This window comes from Chelonoidis abingdonii, chromosome 6 (assembly GCF_003597395.2).
Source record: "Chelonoidis abingdonii isolate Lonesome George chromosome 6, CheloAbing_2.0, whole genome shotgun sequence".
Classification (NCBI taxonomy): Eukaryota; Metazoa; Chordata; order Testudines; family Testudinidae; genus Chelonoidis; species Chelonoidis abingdonii.
Window position 1 is genome coordinate 76710264 of NC_133774.1, and position 25083 is coordinate 76735346.

The window sequence follows — 25083 nt, forward strand, 5'->3', positions numbered from 1 at the left end:
TAGTTCTTACTACCACAAAATAGGCATCATACAGGCCCTCTCAGTGATAGAAAAAGCATACATTATGAAAAAAATCCAGATTCCAATTTTAATTTATTCTATTTTGTGTAATACTTACCTGTAATTATTGCTCTCTGAAAATATACATCTCAGTGAAAACATGTAGTCTTGCCTCCATTCAAATGTTCAGACCTGGTAGGAATTCCCGTAAACAAAACTGTATGAAGTTTGGCGTGATGAATTCCCGTAAACAAAACTGTATGAAGTTTGGCGTTTCTCATCCTACCACTGCTTAAGTATTTAACATGCCATCCAATACTTTACCAGTTAATTTCAAGCTGGAAGTTAGAATACTTCCATATACATATTAGCCAATTAAAACATGAAAAAAATTAATGAGGTCAGTCTCTTCACCTCTGTATATGTTCAAAGAAGCATTTTTACAAGTATGTAATTATTTCTTTTTTAGAGCTACCCATCTCAATAGAGTCTCACGCTGGGCTTTTATCCTGCTCTCTCAAAGTCAATGAAAAAACTCCCATAGACTTCAATGGTGCCAGGTCAGACTTTCAGTGACTTAAAAAAAAGCTCAAGGGTGTTTGTAAAAGAAAATTGTAAACAGAAACTTAAACAAAAAATGAGAAACAATGAACAAGGAAACCATGGAGAACATGTCCTGATCAGTACCATTAACAATAATGCCGATTACATAAACAGCATACTATATGACAAAATGTATTATACACAAATATACGTGTGAGACAGGGAGAGAGGGAGACTGATTTCAAATTGCAGAGCCACCAAGCACTTGCTATTAATTCAGCAGGCACAATGGAAGCCACCAACCAGATGGGAAAATAAAAAAAAATAGTATGATATAAACTTAATAGGCTTCTTCACCTATAGTCGTCCTGCAATTTTGCCAAAAGGGCTTATTTTGTGATTCAAGAAATTGATAAATTCACGGCTTTAAAAAAATCTAAAAAAGTTAAAAAATAAACAATTTTATTCTTATTTTCAGAGTGAAGAAGTAAGAGTGTACAAAAAGTAGAAACCTGATCAAAGACTGAAAAAACCATGACGGCAAGACTGATACTGCATCCAATGTCCTGGGTTACCACTATCCAACCAAAGCATTTAAACAACAGACTAGTATAATTCAAGCACAGAATACATTAGTTTTCATATTTGTGGGGTCCCCCTCTTCCCGTCTCTCTCTCTCTCACACACACACACACACACACACACACATACAAATGAAGTTGACTTTACTTTCACAAACAGATGCCAAAAATAATAATCTTAGATGTGTCAGAAGATTCATTTTTTGGCAAGTGGTTAAAGAATGCCAACAAAGAACTGAAATAATAGCTATTTGTCTCTCATAAGAAAAAGAATACTAATAGCCAGCAGGGGGAAGACATTCAAAAATTGTTACTTTCAATGTTTTTCTCTAATTTGGCCCCACTGCCCAATCCAAATAACCTAACTTTTAGACAAATGCTTGCTGCTAACTGTATGGAAGTGTATTTTTTTAACTGAATTTTTGCATACAAGAGAAAAGTATGTTTGGAAGTGTAGACAGTATATGAAAGATGGACTACACAAAGTAGAGAAGAAATTGTTTGAGAATTCAGACATGAGCTTGTAGATAACCAAGACCTTAGTAAAGGTTAAGGCTAAATATATACTGTCATTGTAGCTATTTTCAATCTACAGGTATGAATACATGTAATTATTTCCTTCCTTTGCGGTCTTCCATGTTCCTTTTGGCAGCAGTTTGCAATGTTTTGTTTTGTGGAAATACTGAATATTTGCCACTGAAGTACCATAGATACAGCACCATAGGGGTTATTCTTCTTTTCTGAGAGTTAATGGTGTTGGTTACTATCTTATATTTTCTCTGTAGTGAACTGGTTTTTTCATGATTCATGACTAATAATGAAACATCTACTAAAAGAAAATGTATTAAAAATAAACAAACAAAAAACAATACCGATTTGGTTTCTCTCAGTTGAAATATCATCTTGATTTTCTCTGGAATGGGTAAAATGTACCAATAAAAAAATCCCACAATCCTCAGGATTCAACTGGGGATGCTATAAGGAATAAGTGAAGGTGAGCTAACGGCATCAGATCTATGCATGAGGATATTAAACCCAGAAGATTATTGGTTTTAAATTTCCTTCACAGAAGTTAGACATAGTGATCACTAGCTTTGCAGGAAGCATTGTTTGGAACCGAGACATGTACAGTACGGCTTACACTCTTAACTCCATTAAGGACTCAGACTTGAGCCATGTTGCATTCCTTTGCTTCTGACCAGGAAGCAGACTGTTCTACACTGCTGGGGATTCCTCTAGCGAGGCTGGGGAAAAGTGGTAGTAAAACAAATAGGTGTACGTTCAGCACAGATAACTCTATGCTACATCCCCAATTCCCCAGCACAGGTTCTTGTGCTGAAGAGCTGAAAGTCTAAATAGACAAGACAGACAGAAGGTGTGAGGGAAAACGAGACATCTCCAAGGTCACACAATAGGTCAGCAGCCAAACCAGGACTAGAACAAAGGCCTCTTAACTTCCAGTCCAGTGCCCCAACCATTAGACCACAATGCCTCTCCAAACTGGGTGCAACTAAGGTAATTCCATCATTTAGATGGCCAGGAAAATGTATCATCCGCAATTCAGAAGACACATGAAACTGTTATTGGAAATCTTGCTATTAGGTTTACACAGTTATTAGGGCCCATGATTTTTTCTGAAGGCATGAAAGAAGCAAAAACGTAGAAAAATATGATCAGCACTTGGGAGGATCCTTACAAAAACACAGAACACTTGGACTTCTTGAGGAGCTAAGTACAGGTTATCAGAAAACATTAAGAATACCCAAGAGAACAAATAGGTAGTCTGTTTCTTTTAGGATTCACTTATGTGCTTCATTAAATACTTACTTTATTTATTTTTGAAATAGTAGCTCTAGTAGACTGGATAAGTAACTGTGCTTTCCTGTAGACTTCTCCTTGCTACAACATTTAAGGCCATTACCTCAGGCTGATTATTTGATTTATATTGTTAAATATTAATAGATTAATACAGAATAATAAAAGCTAAACACAGATCTCCTATGACTAAAATATATACATGCTTCAACTGTCTCCAGACCAGTAGGTATGTACTATATACGGGCTCACTCCTAAATCCTTACTTACAGAGGTAGCCCCATTGACATGAATAAGACTGCTTATGTGAGGAAGGATTCTTACACAGAAAGATTTCAAGGATGGGCCATAATTCAAGAGGATGGGGGGAAACTAGGAAGATAATGACAGATTTTAAAAATTAAAGAATAAATGACGTTAACAAATCATGTGAGAACTAGTTGTTCAGCTTTATAGCTATTTTCGAAGATGAAGTTGTTGCATATGTCTGAACAAGATTGTTTCCTCTTGCCCTCTCTCACACTCTTTGCTGTTGAAGCTTCTAGCTGAACTCTGACAATTCCCATAGCCTTACTCACCTCTGCTGGATGCTGAATTATATATAAGCAGGTGGAGACTTTTAGAGGATGTACAGGGAAGAATGGACACAAACACACTTTCCGAGGACGGCTACAGGACGGAAAGGGGAAAAAAAAAACACTGGAGATTAGTCATACACACTATAAATTTTATTACGTAAAACATGTATCCCTTCCCAAGAGTTGTGTTAGTACTTTCCTGCACAACAAACTGCACCTATACAAACCTGCTGACATAAACTTTCTGTTGCTGCTATTGCTATTATTTGTAAAAGCAAACAAGATTGTATTTAAATAGACTTTGAAGAGCAGTGTTCAGAAACATGCTCAAGAAAATTCAGTTGGGATTAAGGCACTTCAAAGAACTCATTTTCAACCTATTCAAGAGAAACAATTTATAAGTGGCTATGCCTTGACCAAGTGAGAAATCAACAACTGTCTTCTATCCAAAATAAAGGATTCAATAATATAATATAAAGCACAGAGATGAAGGCATATTTGTACACACAAAAAACCATAGATATCCCAAATATATTGTTGTAATTATTTACTATCCCACACTATATTCATCAGAAGACTTGGAAATGTAGAAACAAAGGAAGACATGTTCATTGTTTCAGAAATGTACAGTCTAAAAGACATGAACAGTACAAAACAAATTAGTTGTTTAAAACTGTTCTGTACTCAGCAAAAGGTCTTATAGAAAACTTGAATATAAAAAGACAGTGATTTGAACATTATTATTGTTATTTGGTATACAGAAAGAGCTGGTTGGAGGTCCAGGCACTGGGAGTAGCACAGAATGGTACACACTGTAATATAGTGGAGCAGAGATAATATCAGAGGATAAGAAGTATGTCAATAAATTGAGTCATAAGTTAAACAGCAATAAATAAATAAAAACAAATATTGCTACTAGCATATTACAATTGGTGACAAAACACAAAAAAAGACCCAAAATATTTTCTTTGTAATAACAAGATTACAAAAAACAGGATCATCTAAATAAATGTCTTTCCCTTAGGCAAAATACACAAATAAATAAAATAAAAAACTAAAAGTCATTATTTCCATTGTAAACCTAACGTCATTTCCAACTACTCCTTGTGGTTAACGTGCTTTTCCCCTGTAACATTTACTGACCAAACCCGCATACTTTCACTGTATGTTTTTATATTGATATGTCTTCACTGACACGTTAACTTGAGTTATTCTCCTGAGTTAGCTTAGATCAGTGGTTCTCAATTGTTTTTATCATTGTGTTTTACCTAGGCTGCATGGGCCAGGTGTCAGGGCAGCGGCAGCATGGACCCCGACTCTGGACCCCTGCTGTGCAGGGCCAGCTGCCTGCTCCAGACTCCACCGCGCAGGGCTGGCTGTTTGCCCAGAGCCCACCACGCTGGGTGCCAGGGTAGCCCGGACCCCACCATGCCAGGCAGACGGGAACCTGGACCCCGCCATGAGGGCCAACCTTTAGCACACACCTGAGCTGGACTGCAGCTATGTACTAATTGGGCCGTATGTGGCCCAGGTGTTTAGAACCGCTGGGTTAGATTGAGAGAGCAGCTGCATTGCAAAAAGACTCTGGAGGCTGTGTCTGCACTGGCACTGCACTCACAAGAGTGTGGCACTAAGACTTCTAGGGGTAAAGCTGATAGCCCTTTGCACTGTAGTAAGCTGCAATGCTCCATGAATTCTCAGTGAGTTGTGAGAATACTTTTGTCCTTTTCGAGCACACAAGAGGAATTGTTGGAAGGCACTAGCAGAGGACTAGCAGCCTTCAAGCGGAGTTAGCCTACATCCATGGAACAGCGTGGTAGTATTAACAGTTGATGAGTTGTGCTAACTTGACCTTTAGCCTATACATCCTAACAAGCCAGCAAATTTGAGTTAAAAGCACCATCAGACTAAATTAAGGGTTTTTGTATCTGGACAGGACTCAAATTAAAGGCAATCCTGAGTTTAGTATGCATTGAAGGCCTTTGGCCCTTCAGGGTCTGAAGTGTTTCAATTCAGTTACATCTTGCCCCAACTTCAGACTGCCTCTCACCAGAGATCTTAAGTTTATGTTAATCTAGGAGAAGCAAAAATAAAAGCTTACATAGTATAAATAATAGATTTACAAAGTAACTAGTGAGAACATTTTATCCTAAGTTAACCAAGCATCCATTTCCGCTTTCTTTGCAATCAGACTCTATCAGCCTTTTTTCATCAGTGAAACCTCTGTTACTCTATTAGCTGTGGTATTTAGCTGTATATAGCCCACATTACCATTAAAGCCATTCAGGTTTTTTTTAGTATTAGTGCACAGACATTACCGAACTTGAAAGAGAGACCATTAAGTTTTCGGGCCTGATTTAAACAGGTTGAACACCTATTGCTCATTTTCAGGTGTGCTGAGACTAAGTATCTCAAGATGGGTACATATGAACAGGTAAATGGTTTTGCTGATTTAGCTTATTTCTTCATTTCAACCCTTTTGAGTAAGTTTATGGAAGTTGCTCCAGCATAATGTATTGTTGTTGTGTGTTTCATAAAAGGAAATATGAAAAATAAGACACTTCAGAAGGGACCCTAGATAGGTGTGAAGCATAGATTAAAAACTTGTGAATACTATTTGATTATAACTGAGTATAACCACAAATAGGTACAACCCCCAACAGGTTTTTTTGCTGTCTTTGCCTTGAATGTTTAGACAGAAGTTCACTTTTCTTATTGGTCGTAACTTTGAAGTTCTTGTACTTCCCTGCAATTAAACTTTCCATTAAATACATGATTTCTCTCAGATATTACCCAGCTCACTGCATTAAGAAAAGAAGTTGATAGCTGAGGTTTTCCAGTTACAGCATTTTCTGTAGAAAAGAGATTTAGTAGTGAATACCCACTGAATAAATCAGTTTCAAAATAATAAATTCTTAACTCCCAAACTCTAATTCAAAGAGCTATATTTCCCCCCAGCTTCTATAAACTGAAGTAAATGGCATCCAGTGAATCCTGAACTGTATGTTATAATTAAGTTTCTTAGACACAATTAACTTTGTTTCCTGGTCTCCATTTCATACAAAACCCCTTCCTTTCTGTTGCTTTTTGTATTTTTCATACTCGGTTGTATTTTTGGTTGGTGACTTTTCAACTTTGTTAAAATTTAATAAAAAGGAAATTCTAAACATAAAGAAAGCAAGTATTTTCATATTATAAACTCAACCCAGCCCATCTGTAATTTGATTTGAAGGAAATGGAGCACAAAGTATTGCAAAGTATTTTTTCAATAAAACTTACTTACATGTGTATATACACATCATTTAAGTTTAGGCACCCAATTAGGCACCTAATTATGTTGACTATGTCTATGTACAACCCCACTCTGGGGGCACCACACTTATTTCTGTGCTCTCATTTTGATGTCTCAGGGTTACTGTGCTTTCAGGGGCAATTCCCTACATACAGCCCACATTACTGTCCTTCAAACTGTGGGGCTCCTAAGGGGTAGCAGTAGGAAAGGAAAGAAACTTTTCATTAGACTAGAGAATGGCAGAAATCCTGTTCCACAACCACAAATGTAGACTCAAGGTTACAGAAGCCTACACTCTGAAGGCCATCAAGGCAAAAGAAGTATTTTGTATCTTTTTGTGTTTTTTAGTTTGTGGGCACAATCCTGCAATGCACAGCAGGCTGAAGTGAAAACTGAGTAGGAGTTGCAGCCTTGGATCCAAAAAGAAAAACATGAGAAGAGTGGTCTGTGCCTAGTCCAAAGGGAAGAGCTCTCTCCATGGGACTTGTTCTGCCCAAGTGTGCCCTGTGGCAATGGCTCTCTTCAGGGAGAATAAAGATAGGTGGTAAAGGAACATTAGTGTCTACATTAACAAAGGCAATCTAAAGGTTTACTTCACGGTCTGGACAGTTTTACTTGTGTATCTGTTTTATCTGTAATTTCACTATGGTTCAGAATTCTCTCAAGATGTTGTTTCCTCCGTTTTCCCTTGTAGCATTCCAGTATCTGGAAAATTATTATAAGGCAACGCCAGGCAGCGATACCAACCCCAGGCCACACCAAAGTACGTACAATACCTTGCTGATTTAAGTCTAGTAAAAGTGTTAAATTTTCTGAAATTGTCTAACAATGTCACTCCCAATTTTCTTCACATGCTGGAGCAGAAGGCCACTCCCACGGCTTTTTAAAATGTAAAAAAACTTTAAAAAACTAATGTTGAAATTGAAAGATACATTTTGTTTATTCATAATACGTTGTGTGCAGTTTATCGTTTACAGTGTTTCTCAACACAGCTAAGATCAGCCACGCACTGTTTCCCTTTCCTGGTGTCAGGCCTACTGTGAATCATGGGCACAGGGCAGGAATGCTATAAAGATGCAGAAGGCCATAAAATAGCCTGGCACATTAAAACGTCTTCTCACAATCTCCTTCTAATCTCCATTCTCACACAAATAAAACCTATATATATATATATATACAGGCCACAGATGTGCTCTTCTGAGGCCTAATTCTCAACTTGTCAGAACATTCCCATAGGGCTGTTGAAATCAGGCACCATTCTGAGGATGCAAATAAGTACATACCTTCAGGTCTCAGTACCTCTCCTCAAGTGATTCTTTGGAAGTGTAGACATGTAGCTTTATTCTGAATATATGCATTCAACAAGTTTTAATATTTACAATGAACTCAGGCAGTTCATCCCATGATAAAGAGCAACCTAAGAACAAGATAACTGCGTTTTTACATTCTGAATTTGTAAATTTTCCTGGCCAAAAACCCATGTGAAGGTAAGTGTGTCATGACATATTTTAGAAACAGTATTTGCAATGTTAAAAGGATGCTGATGTTTCTGAACTATCATCACTAGTGGCAACATCATCATGTTCTAAAGCATATGGCCAAGGTCAGGCCACAGACTCAATATTTTCAAGGAAATGCAGCTGGCCAAATGTAGATGAATGCTTCAAATTCAAGTTAAACAAATTTCTTCCCCATCCAAGTCAAAACACTGCAGACCTTAAGGTCAAACTACCCCTGACAAAGCTGGACAGCATCCATACAGTTCCCCTTTCCATTTTACATACTTTATACTAATACAAACTCATTAAATGCACATTAAAACAGTATTCAGGGATTATGTTATGCTGGGACTTGGCATGGAGAGTTTAAAACAGTGAGCAAATATATTTTGGAAAATCTGAACAAAAATTTACTTTTGCTACTTTTATGTTTAGAGGGCAAATAGCATTATGGCTTCAGTACTTTTTCCCAAACAAATAAAAAATATTTTGTTTTTAAATTAAATTTTGCAGGCTACAACTGCAGTTTTCCAACATTAACTACTACATTCATTTGTCAGGATTTAAAACAAATGAATACAATGGCAACAACTGGCACCAAGAGTTTACTACTCACCAAATTTCTTTGCACCTTTATTTTAGCTATAAACTCTTTGGGGTGCTAGATATGTTGGGGGGCTTTTCTCTCACACTCCCAGTGTTGTCTCCTTACAACTACAACCAGCTAGCTCAGAGGCAGAAGGTGCTATACCTCTTCCTTCAACCAAAAGTGCAGAGGCCCTTTAAAATGGTGGGGACTGGATCTCTAGTGCACACAAGATTTAGCTTAATCTGCTACAGCTTTCCCCCTCCATTCTCTTGAGCAATAGTGTTAGAAACTAGTTCTGGATAAGTAAATAGAGATGATAAAAGCCAGACACTTAACCACTTTTTTTCCTAAATCATCATCACCTTAAGGCTGATGGACAACCTGTATGCCATGTTTCAACTCCATAAAATCTGAGGTACAAGAGGGAAAACTACTGCAAGAAGAGAGTTATAACAGAAGATGATAGGACCCAAGACAATTAAACCTGTGTAAAAAAACTGTCCTTATTAGGCAACCTGTTCTCCCCAAAAGATCTGCCCCACCTTTGGCAGAAGACTACTTCTCTATAACAACCCATTACTGATACCTTAAACTAGGTTTCCAAGTCTGGCAAATGGTTATGCCCTATCTGCCAACAGTCCCCAATTTTGCTACAACAATTTCACATTTAACAAACCATTACTGATATTCCTGTGTCCCAGCACAGTTGGCATCTGGCATATGAGGCAGGCCCTTCTCAATGTCCCATGGGCTGCTGTGCTGAAAAACCTGAATGACTGTTTCACCTTCACCTTGTCTGATGCTGTATTACCTAGTCCTCTTTCCATGGTAGGCAACCCCAAGAAGCCCAGGGCACCTGTATTCTGAAGGAGTGCCTGGTAGTGTATATGACAACTTTGGAGCTATATTGACAAGGAGCAGTATCCTTGTTAGTGCCTCTGCGCAGATGGCCTTGGCCTTCTGTGGATCTGCGTGGCTGAGATAGCGCCTGCTGCTCATTCTGTGTGTTAGTATAACCATGCACCCCTCATGAACTGATGACAATAATTCCCTCAGAGGATTTGTCATTGGAGTTCTTCCTCTTGCCAGTTTTGCCACACACAGTTGCCCTTCACTTCCTTCAAATGCAGGCAGTACCCTATAAGAATATTTTATACCTTAAAACACTGCCTGTGTGTAATACTAGGATATCACCATTTCTCAGGATGCAGCAATAGTCCAGTAAAGTACAACTCTGACATGTCTTATTGCTTCACTAAATTATGAATATAGGTAGGTTGGGATTTTTGTTTTGTTTTTTTTTTAACTGCCTTGTTTTAAGCAATTATTGCAGCTTTAGTTTTTTCAAGGTATCTCTTGTTCCCCTCAAATTTACTCACACCAATTGATTTAAAGAAGCTGAATTCCCAGATAACATTAAAAGTGATAAAATGTGGTTTAAAGCCATAAATAAAAAACATACAAAATAATTTTTTACTCTTGGAATAGCCTTCCAATTAAGTCTATGACAAAAGCCCTCCCTTTCCTCCTTTGAATAGCTTCTAAAAATCCTTCTGTTCTGAAAAGCATTACAGCTGTAATGATCACATGTACCTTTCTGTATTTTTGCTGTATTGCATGGTCTCTGCTTATGCTTATTTTGCGCTAGATCCAACACTCTGCTCAGGTACAAAACTCACTGAAGTTTATTTGGTTTAAAAATGGAAAGCACCATTTAACCCTTGAATTGCAAGATCTTTAGGTCTTGATCTTACACGCACTGAAATCAATGGGAAAGCTCCCACAAACTGCAGCAGTTCAGGATCAGGCTGTCTATGCAGGGTTTCTATTAACTATTTGAAACACTATTTATTATTATATTTACGGTTTGATACAAAATCATTTGAAGTCAAAGGAAAGACTCCTATTGACTTCAATGAGTTTTGTATTATATCCTTAAATGACTGTGAAGATACATATCTCTAGCAAGAAACTCATTATCTGTTTAAGTGAAGAACCGTATCTGTTTTGCAATATGCTAGTCAGTTTCTTCCTGGCCTTTCAGTATAAAAATCTAACGTTGTAATCCAAATATTTGCAATACCTATTATTTAAGTGTTATTTTTAGATGACCCAGCAAATTGGACTACTTATACATTTTGGGCCAGATTCTCTGGTCTATGAAACTCACTTTGTATTTTATATAAAGAGACCAGCGCATTGCCTTTGAAATTTCCCCCTTCTCCCTCTGTAGAGTGACTCTCCGCCAGCTGCTATCACCACCTCCTGTCTCAGAACTCTGACAACCAGGGCAGGGAGATTCAGGGGACCTCAATGTGCAGAAGAGAGGGCAGAGAGCATGGTAGAGACAGAAGGAGGATCTGCAATGGCCTATTTCCCCACTCATGATAGATCCCAGGCTGAGGGATGTTTAATCAGAGGCATAAGCTAAAGCTGCCCACTGCCTTTGTCAGCCCTTCTCTCCGCTGCACCCAAACTCTGTTTGGGTTCAGTGGAGAATCAAACTCTTTAGCTGATATGGCAAAGGCACAGTTAATATCAATAGAAATATTAAAACAGAAATGTTACTTATTACTACCTCCATATAAATAATTTTCCAGATATAAATAATCATGTAAATTTTTGTAGTGATTACAAAGTTTCTTTTTAAAGCTGACTGTAGAGTTTATGTAGGGACAAGTGTATAGCACAAGGAGTACAATTTTCAAAACGTTTCCTATTATACTTGGTTCCAAACATAACGTCTGCCACAGAAAATCAGAAGCAAGTTGAGTTTTGCTTCCTATGAAAAGAAACAATACTGAAGCAGAAGCATTCAATCTTTCTATACTGTAGCCTGTGTATATGATGGAATATATCATAGATATTTTTCTTAAGAAAGTGACATTACAGAATGTTTTCTCTTTAAATGCAGTAATATATGAAAAATGTTATTTGCAAATAAATGATATGTAGTTGAGCTGCAAAACAATCATATTTAAAAGATATTTTAAGTATTTCTAATGATGTTTTTATATTTATTGATACAATTAGTGAATTAATTAATCCATGATCAGAAGCTGTACATTGCTGTAATAAGGTGTAGCAGACATTTGCTGCCCCCTACTGGAGGCCCTCCTTCATACACTGCACTCAAAGTAGTCTTTTTAGAAGAGGTCTCCCGGGATCTGGTGCTAGCAGAAGTAGTGAGACTTGGAACTACAGCGGCTAGATGGCCAGGAGAAGGCAGAGACCAGTCAGGTCCCAGTAGACTAGATAAAAAACTGCTAGTTGCTTTTTTTGAAGGCCATGTCTGGGTAAGGCTGCAACAAGGGAGAAAGGCTCTCCCTGTCTAAAAATCAAACAAACTGGTCAGGGGACCTAACACTGACAATATTTTGGCTGGATCAACAAAGGCTGTTTTATGTTATGAAGGCTTGGAATCTGAGAGGAGCATGGGCCGTTATAACAGGGATAAGAGAGAACAGGGCGGGGAAGGGGGAGAGAAATCAGATCAGTATCTTAGATGTGAGAAGTATGGGTAATAAGCAGGAAGAACTTGAAATGCCAGTTAATAAACATAATTATGACACAGCTGGCATCACAGAGACTTGGTGGGATGACTAGAATATTGGTACAGAAGGATACAGCTTGCTCAGAAAGGACAGGCAGGGAGAAAAGGGAGGAGGTGTTACCTTATATATTAAAATATATACATTTGGACTAAGGTTGGGATGGAAATAGGGGACAGACTTGTGGAATGTCTTTTGGTAAGGACAAAAAGGGGTAAAAAAACAAGGGTGGTCACGTAGGGGTCTACTACAGACCACCTAAATCATGAAGAAGAGGCGGATGAGACTTTTTTTTAAACTAACGAAGTCATCCAAAGCACAGCACTCGATAGTAATGCGGTAATTTAGCTACCTAGATATCTGTTGGGAACATAACCCAGCAGGGCACATATTATCCAACAAGTTCTTGGAATGCATTGGAGACAGTTTTTTATTTCCAAAGGTGGAGAAAGTTAATAGGGGAGAGACTGTTCTAGCTTTGATTTTGAAAAATAGGGAAGAACTAGCTGAGAATCTGAAAGTGGAAGGCAGCTTAGGTGAAAGTGATTATGAAATGGTAGTGTTCATGACTCTGATGATGTTCGTCCATCATTGTCAATGAAGACCTCAACAACTCATTCGTTCGATGACCAGGCTCTGTGCGTCCGAAGATGACTGATCAGTCCAATTCGGGCATGGAACGTCCTGTCACACGTCAGGCAGACACGTGATGGCACTGTCAATGATGTGCGGGCAGCCCTGGACTTGCGTAACTCACGCTTTCTTTCAGCCTCAGAAGTATGCCTCGCTGCAGAGATATTACTGCCTGTGTGAATGAGGCTGCGCCATGCTGGACAGTTCAGTGCGAGGGTTTCCCACGTGGCGGTGTTGATCTCGAGAGACTTCGGAGAGGTCTTCAGCGTGTCCTTGAACCGCTTCATTTGTCCTAATGGGAGTGCTTTCCCTGGGTGAGTTCTCTGTAGAAAAGCTGTTTAGGGACGCGCTCGTCTGACATTCTCACGACATGTCCAGCCCATCTGGTCTGGGCTCCCATCAGCAGTGAGTGAACTGACGGCAGACTGGCTCTGGTAAGGACTTCAATATCAGGCACTTTGTCCTGCCATCTGATTTTTAGAAGCTTTCGCAGACAGGAAATGTGGAAGTGATTGAGCCTTCATGCATGACTCCGATAGACAGTCCACGTCTCACAGGCGTACAGCAGAGTTGGAAGCATCGCTGCTCGGCAGACCTTCAGCTTCGTTGGTAGGCTGATCCCTCGACGTTCCCAGACGCTGGAGCGCAATCAGCCAAATGCAGAGCTGGCTTTAGCAATTCGGCAGTTTACTTCATCATTGATTGACACTGCTCGGGAAAGGGTACTGCCCAGGTACGTGAAGTGGTCCACTGCCTGAAGTCTCTGTCCAACAGTGTCAAACAAGGATGTGTTTTAGCACCCACTTTGTTCAGCATGATATTCTCTGCCACTCTGACTGATGCCTTTCAACATTGCACTGAAGGAGTAGGCCTGAAGTACAGAACTGATGGGAAACTGTTCAATCTGAGGCGACTGCGTACCATCACCAAGGTGAAGGAACTGTACTTCGAGACTTTCTCTTTGCTGATGATTGTGCTCTGAATGCTAGTACAGAGCCAAAATGCAAGTCAGTATGGACAAGTTTTCATCTGCATGCAACAACTTCGGTCTCACCATTAACGTCAAGACGACTGAGGTCATGCACCAGCCAGCTCCCCACGCTCCGTACTCAGGACCGTCCATCACTGTAAATAGACAGAAACTTCAGGCAGTGGACCACTTCATGATTCTAAGGAATGGTAGGAAGGAAGACAGCACAAACAAGATAATAGATTTCAAGCAGGCAGACTTTAGCAAACTCAGGGAACTGGTAGGTAAGATCCCATGGGAAGCATGTCTAAAGCCTGGTCTACACTGCCACTTAAGACTTAAGTTGATGTAAATTATGTCACTCATGGGTGTGAAAAAATTCACCCCGAGCGACATAGCTTACATCGCCCTAATGCAGTGTCTAAACCATGCTATGTTGGCGAGAGACACTCTCCCACCAACTTACCTTCCGCCTCTTGGGGAGGTGGAATACTGAAGTTGACAGGAGAGCACTTTCCCCATCAACTCATCACGTCTTCACCAGACCCACTAGTGCGAAGTATAGATAAGCCCTAAAGGGAAGAACAGTTCAAGGGAGTAGGCAGTTTTTCAATGAGACATGGGCACAAGAGCAAACTATACCACTGCACAGGAAAGATGGGAAGTACGGCAAGAGATCACCCTGACTTAACCAGAAGATATTCAATTATCTGAAACTGAAAAATGAGTTCTACAAAAAATGGAAACTTGGTCAAATTACATGAATATAAACATATAACACAAATATGTAAGGACAAAATTAGAAAGGCCAAGGCACAAAATGAGATTCAACTAGATAGAGACATAAAGGGTAACAAGAAAACAAACATTCTACAACTACAGTAGAAGCAAGAGGAAAACCAAGGACAAGGAAAGCCCTTTACTGAACGGAGGAGGGAAAAACAATAACAGAGAATGTGGAAATGGCAGAAGTGCTAAATGACTGTTTCCATTTTCACCAAAAAGGTTAGTAAAGATTAGACATCTAACAGAGAGAATGCCAGTGAAACTGAAGTAGGATGAGAGGCTAAAATAGGGAAAGAACAAGTTAACAATTACTTAGACAAGTTAGAGGTCTTCAAGTCACCAGGGCCTGATGAAACATCCTAGAATACTCAAGGAGATGACTAAGGAGATATTTAAGGCATTAGCGATTATCTTTGAAAAGTCATGGAAGATGGGAGAGATTCCAGACAACTGGAAAAGGGCAAATATAGTGCCAATCTATAAAAAGGGAAATAAGGACAACCTGGGGAATTATAGACTAGTCAGCTTAACTTCTGTACCCGGAAAGCAAATAATGGAGCAAATAATTAAGCAATAAATTTTCAAAACACCTAGAGAACATTAGGGTGATAAACAGTGAGCATGGATTTGTCAAGAACAAATTGTGTCAAACCAACCTAACAGCTTTCTTTGACAGAGTAACAAGACTTGTGGATAAGGGGGAAGCAGCAGATGAAGTATATCTTGCCTTTAGTATGGCTTCTAATATTGTCTTGCATAACTGTCTCATAAACAAACTAGGGAAATACAACCTAGATGGAGCTACTATAAGGTGACCTTCTTCGCTTTCCATGCCTGGCTGGGCCTCCGGGATGGACCCAACTCTCCTGGTACTTGACATCGCATCTTCCTGAAGCAACACCTTGGCGGGAGACATGTAGGGTCACATCTATCCTCCTCCCCCGTTGATTTCTGTCAGGGTTCACAACATAATGTGGCCGCCAGCAGCAGCCTTTCAGCACTGTGTGGGAGGGAAGGGACAGGAGCTGCTTCCAGTCACAGGGGAGGAGAGGGAGGGACAACACGACCTGGCCTGTATCTTTTCAGAGCTCATCTCTTCCACCCTCCACTCCCCAGTGGCTGGAAGTAGGTTGTCCTTTCCTGCCCGCATAGTGTCGAAAGGCAGCTAACACCTCCAGGCTGCTGCTGGCCATGGATATAACCCAGTCTCCTCCTGTCCCAGGCAGGAAGGGGTTAAGCCCTAATGATGCATCGTGCACCACAGCCCAGTGAACTTAACTGCAGGGGCTTCAGCAGACATGGCCAGAGGTGGCTCAGCAGAGGAGGGTGCCTAGGGGTTGGAGCAGCTCTGCGCTTCTGGGGGCAAGACCCAGGGCGGGGAAGAGAGAGGAAGGCAGTGGATGCTGTGAAGCCTGCAGGGTCAGGACATGAACTTGTTGAAAATTGCTTTCCCCTCCACCACTCCAAAGTTTAGCTGAGAGGGAAGAGAAAAAGAGGCTTCCCGTGCCAGCACTTGCGGGAGTTTGGCACATGCAGGGCCCAGGCTCCTCCTGGCCAGTGACCTGGGTTTTCCTGAGGTGCTGACCCAGCCAGAGGCAGTGGGGGAAGAAAGGAGCCTACCAGCCAAGCTGTCGGTGAGCTCAGCACTTTGACCAGGGGCTGGGTTCTCCACACAGCGCTGGGAGAGGGATGTGCCCTGCCTGGGGTAAATGGACCCACACTCACCAGCCACTGCAACTCACAGCCAGTGCTAGCAGGAAACACGACAAGGCCCTGCTGGACAAGAGCAGGCACGCAGCAGGGCAGCGCTGACAGACCGGCATAGGAAGCGGTCTGCCCCGCGTGCTGCATCTTCGACCCGCCACCCGCCTTGCACACCCACCCCCATCATCGGCCACTGGACCCTCCCCACTCACTGATGGCAGATGGGTGGCTGGCGAGTAGGGATCTGGCCAGCAGCAGGAACTGCCAGTACTGATGGAAGAGGAAGACAGAAAATACAGGACAATTTTTATAAAAAGTTGGACACCTGCCAGAGGGCTTAAATACGGGACTGTCCCTCAAAAAACAGGATGTCTGGTCACCGTACAGAAAGGTCAAGTTCTGATTATTAAGCTGGTACTATCTACATGCCCTACACAGAGACGAACCACTAGGCTATCAATAGAGGCTAAATTTTCGCATCTCCCAGCTTATTTGAAGTGTCTTGAATCAGAGCACACAGACCTGATATTGAGATACATAATTATCAGCTTTCTTCTTTAATTGCTCCAAAGTCCTGGTCAGAGTCTGGATGGCATCTCCTTATAGCATCACATTTGCAACTATATCAACCCAGTACATTTGAATCAGTGACTAGCATTTAAGTGTTGTATTAACTTTAAACACACATCTTGACCCACACAGTTCCAGGCAAAGGCATGGTGAAATAATAATTTAAATAAGTCATCAAAATCTTGGACAAAATTTTGTATTTAGTTATATCAGTGAAAATCAGAGTAACTCCATAGACTTCAATCAAGTTAATTCTGAATCAATGCCAGCGTAATGAAAATAAAATTGTCCAATTAAGTAGACTGACATTACACATCAAGGAAAGAATCAGTACGTCAAGTAAAAAATGTTGCTACATTTCTGCTATAGAACAATTTACCTATGCAACCATTCTAATACAAAGGGCCAGATTTGCAAATGCTCAGGACCCACAATTGGAACCAGATTTTCTAAAGAACTCAGCACACAGCAGTTTCCTGTAGGACACGGCTAGATTTTCAAAGTAATTCAGCACATTTGAAATAAGCTCTGTCCTCAATGTACTGAGCTCTTCCAAAAATCTAGCCTAAAATGTCCAAATCTAAAACATAAAAGGACTGTTCATTCAGATTCTGTGTGCACTCATACTTATAGCCTCTTTGAAGACTACAAACAAGATGTCAATTAGTGCCAATTTTGATCTTGGATTTTATGTTGACCCCTGTCCACTAGAAAGTGGACTGATACTGCAAATTCATTTCCAAGATAGCACCAGCCATCAAATGTTAATGATTTTCAGTCTCAACTGAACTAGTTTGAATCTGAACTACTGTAGCAAAACATCTGAAAGCATTACTTACAAATATTATTAAAATGCGACAGAGTCCTGTGGCACCTTATAGACTAACAGAAGTATTGGAGTATAAGCTTTCGTGGGTAAACACCCACTTCATCAGACACATATATTTACCCATGAAAGCTTATACTCTAATACTTCTGTTAGTCTATAAGGTGTCACAGGACTCTGCCACTTTTTACAGATCCATACTAACACGGCTACCCCTTTGAAAGATTATTAAGTATCAATGTTTTCAGATTTAAGCCCAAACAGGACAAGAAAGATCACATATTTGTGCATGAGGGCCTGGAAAAAAGTAATTTTATTTCCTGACAAACGCAGAGTTCTGTTTAAGGACAGCAATATTCTTTTCTCCCCCCTACCCTGCCTTTTTTGGGGGGTGCAGCTGTGGGGTAGAATTAAGCCAGCTAGGATACGGCTTGAAAAAAAAAAAGTAGACAGATAAAGCACACTCTTCCTGTAAAGAACAAAACAAAGATGTGTAACCATGTTTCCTGTTTAATAATAATTTACAAATCATTATTGAATTTCCTTTTTATTAGCATTTCATACTCTATGCATTCTTTTTAAATAGGCATTCTGTTTTTGCGCACATATGCATGTGCCTTAAATTTAGTTTTGAAGAAATCCAGGGAAACAATGTGATAGCAATTTCCAATATTTAGGAAACATTTTTATTTGTAGAATTTAAGTTTTGCAGTGGACTGGGTTGGATTTTATTTAGGAATTGATAATTTCTCCAAAGAGATGTCCAGTCACATGGAAAAATGTTTAAAGAAATTGAGGCAGAGAAGAGGCGAGAAGATGACAGTCTGAATTTTGACATTAGCATGTTTGGTAGGAGGGTGTTAAATTTAGCCCTAAAAACTCTTATTAATATTTTCACATATGTGAGAACCTAAAAGCAAGGACCTTAAATTACACATAATGTAGAGTTGCAACTAGATATGGTAGATTAATCACATATTTAATACACTGTAACTTATGCAAGGAGACCTTATTTTAGATTTTGTTTAGTGCCCATTACCCTAGCATCTGTATTAATTGCGGCCTCCAGTATTCTACTCTAATTCTCTAGGGTAAATAACTGTTCTTACAGGCAAGTAAATTACGTAATCACTACAATAAAGGGAGGCCAGTAGATTTGCCTGTAATGGTTCATGACAATTTTACAAGACTGATCTAAATATGTTTGTTTTAAAGCATCTCACTTCCACTACCCAGATTAGCAGTAGACAGAAAAAAGGCAATAAGGAGAAAAGGATACTGAACATAAAGAATGGACTTCTGGATTGTATTAACCCATTGAAGAGGACAGGCTTTGTGTGTATAGCTCCCATTAATAATGGGAATTAACAACATAAAGTCCATACAAATCAATAGGAGACCAGACTTTCAAAATTTTGGATTAGGTTCATATTATAATGAAAGTTGGGAAAATGCAGCCAATTTTAACTAATAAGAAAGAATAAAACATTGGAGTTTAGCTTATGTACCACTAGAGTCGTTACAGAGACCTGGACTCAGAAAATAAAACTAGCAGTGAAGCCAAGAACTAATGAGCCTGATATTTTTGACATTTTCATGCATCTTGGATCTACAGCCTGGCAAGATAGCTGGCTTATTGACAAGCCTGATGCCAGAGAGTTAACTGAGCCTTAAACTTGCTGAATAAGGGGTAGTAGTCGTCTTCTTAGCATATGCGTAACATGCCTCAAGTGGCACGTGACAGGATTCATAACATAATTTTATCCACTGGTTGGATCATTAGCTTCCCCAGGTTGGGCAAGGTATTGATAGGGAGCGTGACAAACATTGCCATTAAGATCAAACCATTAAGATTGAGACATTAAATTGAAATTTTACCTTGCCAGTGTTAGAGTTCCTCATCTGTGCCTCAGAAGCTTAGAAGTAGGCACAAGCAAGGTAAATACACTGGATTATTTTTATCACAGATCTCATGAGAGATGTTAAGAGTCCAGTGGGGATAATAAAATAGAATACACTATGATTCAAGTTAAGGAAAAAAAGCTCAACAACTGACACCACCACCAAATCAGTGGCAAAGATTCCATGGGTATTTCAACCATTTGTGCAAGCACAAGTACAGTGCTTGGTTTTGCAACATAGTGTAGCAATGCAGATATATTTATTTCAGGCCTTCTATTTTGAAGTAATTACTTCATTGAGCTGAACAAGGGAGTACAGACTTGAAATCTTTTTCTGAGGCTATCATTTAATTGGAGACAGTTTTCTACAACAGCACTTTAAAGGGGCAACAGTAGACAAAGCTAGGCAAAAACACCTGATTTTTCAGCTTCATGGTTGAACCAGAAAATCTGATCAAACCTGACAATTATTTGTTTCTCAGCAAAATAAAAAAAATGTTTCGTCCCTTTCATCCTGCTGCTAAGTATATCTAAATTTTGAAACAAAACATTATTTCAAAACAAAGAACCCACACTTAATTTTGAAGGTGTCAAAATTAAATATTTTCATTTTTTTCACAATTTGTCTCCATTTTTAATTGGCCAAAATTATTCACAAAGTTCAACCGAAAAATGCAGTTTTGGCAAATAAACTAATCTGCTAAAAAAATTCACACAGCTCGAACAGTACATTGACATATACGAAGGTTATCTTCAAACCCAAGACTTCAGTTTCTCAAATGGATTCCTATACTCTGAAGAAAGTCAGCCTACTCTATAATTTTTAACTTTTAACCATTAAGCAACACATCCAGGTCTAAACATGTTAATATGGTAGCTAACCCCATCATCCTTAGCAGTGACTTAGGGTATGTCTTCACTACCAACGTTAAAAGGCTATCGCAGCTGTGTAGTCCTGGCACCAGCACTGGGAGAGCTCTCCCAAACCCTGTTAAAAAAAAAAAAAAAAAAAAAAAAAAAAAAATCATCCACAAACCACCACACCCACATGGGGAGTAGCTCCTAGTACTGGGAACATGGCTTCCAGCGCTGGTGCATTGTCTACACTGCCATTTTACAGCACTGAAACTTGCATTGCTTCGGGAGAGGGGATGTTTTTTCACATCCCGAGTGAGAAAGTTTCAGCGCTGTAATGTGGCAATGTAGACAAGGCCTTAAACTGCTACATGGCTGTCTTCCTATAACGAAGCCTACAATTATTTTGTTGGTCAGACAGGCCCTTCTCTAACCATATTTGCATATTAGGTTAGCCGATCCACGTTCCTCTCAACTTTCTCTTCAGCGGGATGTCCTAGAGTCCATTGTCCAACATGCATCTGGTGCCACTCTGTGCACTCCCCGAGACACTCTTTTTCGGCTGAAGCAGCTACCAAGATTTTCCCAGAATGCATTGAGATAAAGGCATTTAGGTGTGGATGCAGAAACATAGATGACATATAGCTGTATTGTGAAAATAACTCCTGTGTGGATGCAACTCAGCAGTATTTGTAATACCTAGGTCTAATGAAGATGGTGCAACCTGGTTATAAAAGTACAGCTGTACTTACAAAGTTCTCTTCTCACCCCTCACCCATTTTTAATCTCCGTAACTCCATTAATTTAAGTGGAGTTAGTCCTAATTTATACCATTGAGACAGAATCATGCCCATAGCTTAGACAGAGCCTGTAACGTACTGGGGTTCAACCAAGACCAGTGAGAGATTGGGTCACCACCTGCCTTTAACCCTGGGTGACTGAAATGCTCTGCACAACTCTGGCTCACAGCCCAGACACCAAGAGCCAGCAGACAGACAAACAGTGTTCTGAGAGTCTGTGTGCTGTGCAGCCATGGTTCGGCACTCTGATACAACACCTCGCCCCTCTCCTCCCACCCAAGCCATCACCAGCATTGGTTACTACTCCCACGGCAACCCCATCACAGTCTCTGTACTGAATTTCCCTAAAACTGTCTGCTCTGAAGTGTCCAGCCCTCTCCTGGAACACTCAGAGAAATAAATGTTTGTTGCTCCTTTAAAGAGACATAAAGCAATGCTTATTACTTTAAGTGGAGTTAACAGTTACTTCCAACCCATTACTATGTTTGAAATGTTTAGATTAAAAGTAAAAAAAAAAAAAAAAAAAAACCTGATCTAATCAAAAAGATATCGGTTTTAAGTGAGTTCAAGTACAAGGAATAAAGACAAGCAAATAAGAGTAAAATACACTTCTAAAACAAAAACAAACAAAAAAATAACTTAACTTTCAACAAGCTACAATCACAGCCTCAGCATGTTTCTTACCTAAACATAGTTCCGAGAGACTTCAAGGCTCTTTGCTTAAGAGTCCAACGTTCTGCAATTTCAAAAGCTCCATCCACTTGAACTCCCCCAAGTAATGGAGCATTCAACTGTCTTTTTGCCCACCTTATATCACCGCAACATTCAACAGTCTGTTTCAAGAGCCAGGAAGGCTTCCTGCTGTTCTTCCCTTCCTGCTGACTTCCCATCTCCCTGCTGATTTGTCTGTAAACAGGGTTTCCATTGTTTTGATTCCATTTTGTGTCATTTACATTGGAGACAGGTAGATCGATGTCTAAAACCTGTTTCTTCCTGTGTTTGTTCACAATCTTTAAAGCATAATATCAGTAAGTATCCATAATTCCTCATACAATGTTAATGCATAGATTTCACTTTATTATTAATCACCAGTGTGTCACAGGCTTTCATAAAAGACTTTACCTTATACACTTCTATAATACAGTAACACTGTACGCAATCAGTTGATTCAATTATTTTAGGTTCAGACTCCTGTCTTTATATGTAAGAGGCTATCTCCCCCACTCACTAGTTGGATTGCTTTATCTTGCATAGAAAAGTACCTTCATGGTCTCTGCCTGACAATCAGGCTGGTCAGACAAGTATATACCCATTCCTTTGTCTAAGGCAAACTGCTTAATTTTAAGAACTTGATTCTAAGCACATACCCATAACTTTGTACGCACCCCGTACAAACATCACGCCATCATATTAGCAGATATTACTTTTCCCAATATCTATTACATGCCACCTTTGGGGTATATATTATGACAGTAGTGTGTTAGGTATAGTGAGTATGTCAGGCCTGACAGAGTTGCTTACAGAGTAGTGAACCACCAATGGGCCTCTGTGTCACAGGTCCTTATGGACTATTAACATTACAGAATTTGCTATTTTCCATTTCCTATGAGCTTCCATAGGACTGAATAAATGTTGGGAACATCTGTTTGACTAATTAGACTTTCAGTATCCTCTGTTGTGTATTTCTCCTGAATTGGAGGAATTAATGCCTCTACCCCTCTAAGATTAGGTCTACACTCGCCCAGTAGGGTGTGACATACATTTCTCTTATCGTATTATCATCACATGAAACTGATGTAGTGAGAATGACAATGAAAAGCAGAAAATTACTTTTTCTGAGGACATGAACTGAAACTAATCAGAGAGGCTGATAAATTATACAACAGAAAAGACAAGTAAAAACGCTTTTATCCATACTGCATAATATGGGGAATATCCACACAGCAGCTATTTCCTAATGTAGGCTCTTCCATTAGCAGACATCTAATCTGCATTTTTCATTATGTGCCATCTTTGTATATGTTTACATACAAAGCCTGTGTGTTCAAAGGACATGCTTTGTTATGACCTGATAGATGGCTTGTTACAGTAGCACCCCCTAGTGCTAAATTGAGGGACTGTCAGCACATTTGCTAATAAACCTGATTTTCAGTAAGTTTGCCACTTGTCCCAGATGGAAACTTCACATACCAAATCTCTGTCAGGGAACAATATATACTACTTTATTTTTTGCTCCTATCAAGTTCAGTTTAGATCAGTTCAGTGATATTACTATCAAATTCTCTTTGTACTCATACAAGTCAACATGTCTTTCAATTAACATGTGACATTTTGTAGGCAGTATTGTTACTCCACAATATGGAACTGAGTTTTTAAGTGAGTGTGGTTTGTGTGTAGAAAGATATTCACAAGCAGTTAATATACATTCACTTCAGTACTTTTCATAAGGTTTTTAGTAAACATACTTACTGCACATGTGCAATTATTTGTGAATGATAATACATTTTAAAAACCAGTTTCTTTCAATGCAATGCATTTGTAACATTTTTATGTCTCTATATCCTCTATAGTCAAGACCACTGATATTAAAAAATTTTAGATTATAAAAGTTTCCATAAACATGGAAAGGCAGTTAACATGGCCTAATTAGGAAAAAGCTTGATTACCTTCTTACTCAATCTCTGTTTTAAGCAAACAGTGGGTTTCCCTGCGGGAACTGTGTTACTGTGGAACCCTTTGACCTGGAAGAGAGGCCATTAACAGAGAAGAGAGATAACTGGAGATCTATTGTGCAGGGGACAGAAGTGACACAGGAAACAGGGAGCAGCGTTATATTTTATGAGGGCTATTGGAAGTCTCCAGAAGAAGTGCATAGTGTCCCAGGAAACATTATGAAACACATTGGAATCCAAAAAACCTGTTAACGCAAATTATTTTCTATGCAGTTTAACCAAAAGCCCAAAACATACAAAACAGGTAATTCATGTCCAGTTGATGTGGAATTCATTACACTGTCACTGATAAAAGTCCTTGCGGCCATTTACTATTCCTGTTTAGAGTTGCCAGGTGTCTGGTTTTCGACCGGAATTTCTGATCGAAAAAGGTCCCTGGCGGCTCCAGTCAGCATCACTGACTGGGCTGCTGGAAGTCCAGTTTGCAGCAAAGTGGGGCTAAGGCAGGCTCCCTGCCTGCCCCTGCTCTGTGTGGCTCCCGGAAGCAGGTGGTATGTCCAGCTCCTAAATCCAGGGGTGGCCATGGGGACTCTATGTGCTGCCCCGACCCTGAGAGTCAGCTCGGCAGCTTTTATTGGCCGGGAACCATGGCCAATGGGAATGGCAGGGGCCACACCTGTGGGTAGATCTCCCTGGCCGCCCCTCTGCCTAGGAGCCAGACATTGCTGTCTGCTTCCAAGAGCCACCTAAAATAAGCGCCACCTGGAGCCGACACCACTAACCCCGTCCTGTGCCCCAACCTCCTGCCCCAGCTCTGAGCTCCTTCTCACATCAAAACTCCCTCCAAAAGTCTGCACCCTCCAGCCCCTCCTGTACTCCAAATGTCTCAGCCCCAGCCCGGAGATCACCTCTCCCCAC

The 25083-nt window shown here is 39.9% G+C and overlaps 1 protein-coding gene across 1 annotated transcript in view; it reads right to left on the bottom strand.

The window, feature by feature from the left end:
* The window catches only part of DTWD2 (DTW motif tRNA-uridine aminocarboxypropyltransferase 2), a 173870-nt gene that overhangs the window by 108600 nt on the left and 40187 nt on the right, over positions 1 to 25083 (bottom strand). Inside the window, exon 2 of the mRNA XM_032799671.2 lies at positions 3518 to 3608. Within this exon, the coding sequence (XP_032655562.1) occupies positions 3518 to 3608 (91 nt within the window). The remainder of the gene's footprint in view (positions 1 to 3517; positions 3609 to 25083) is intronic.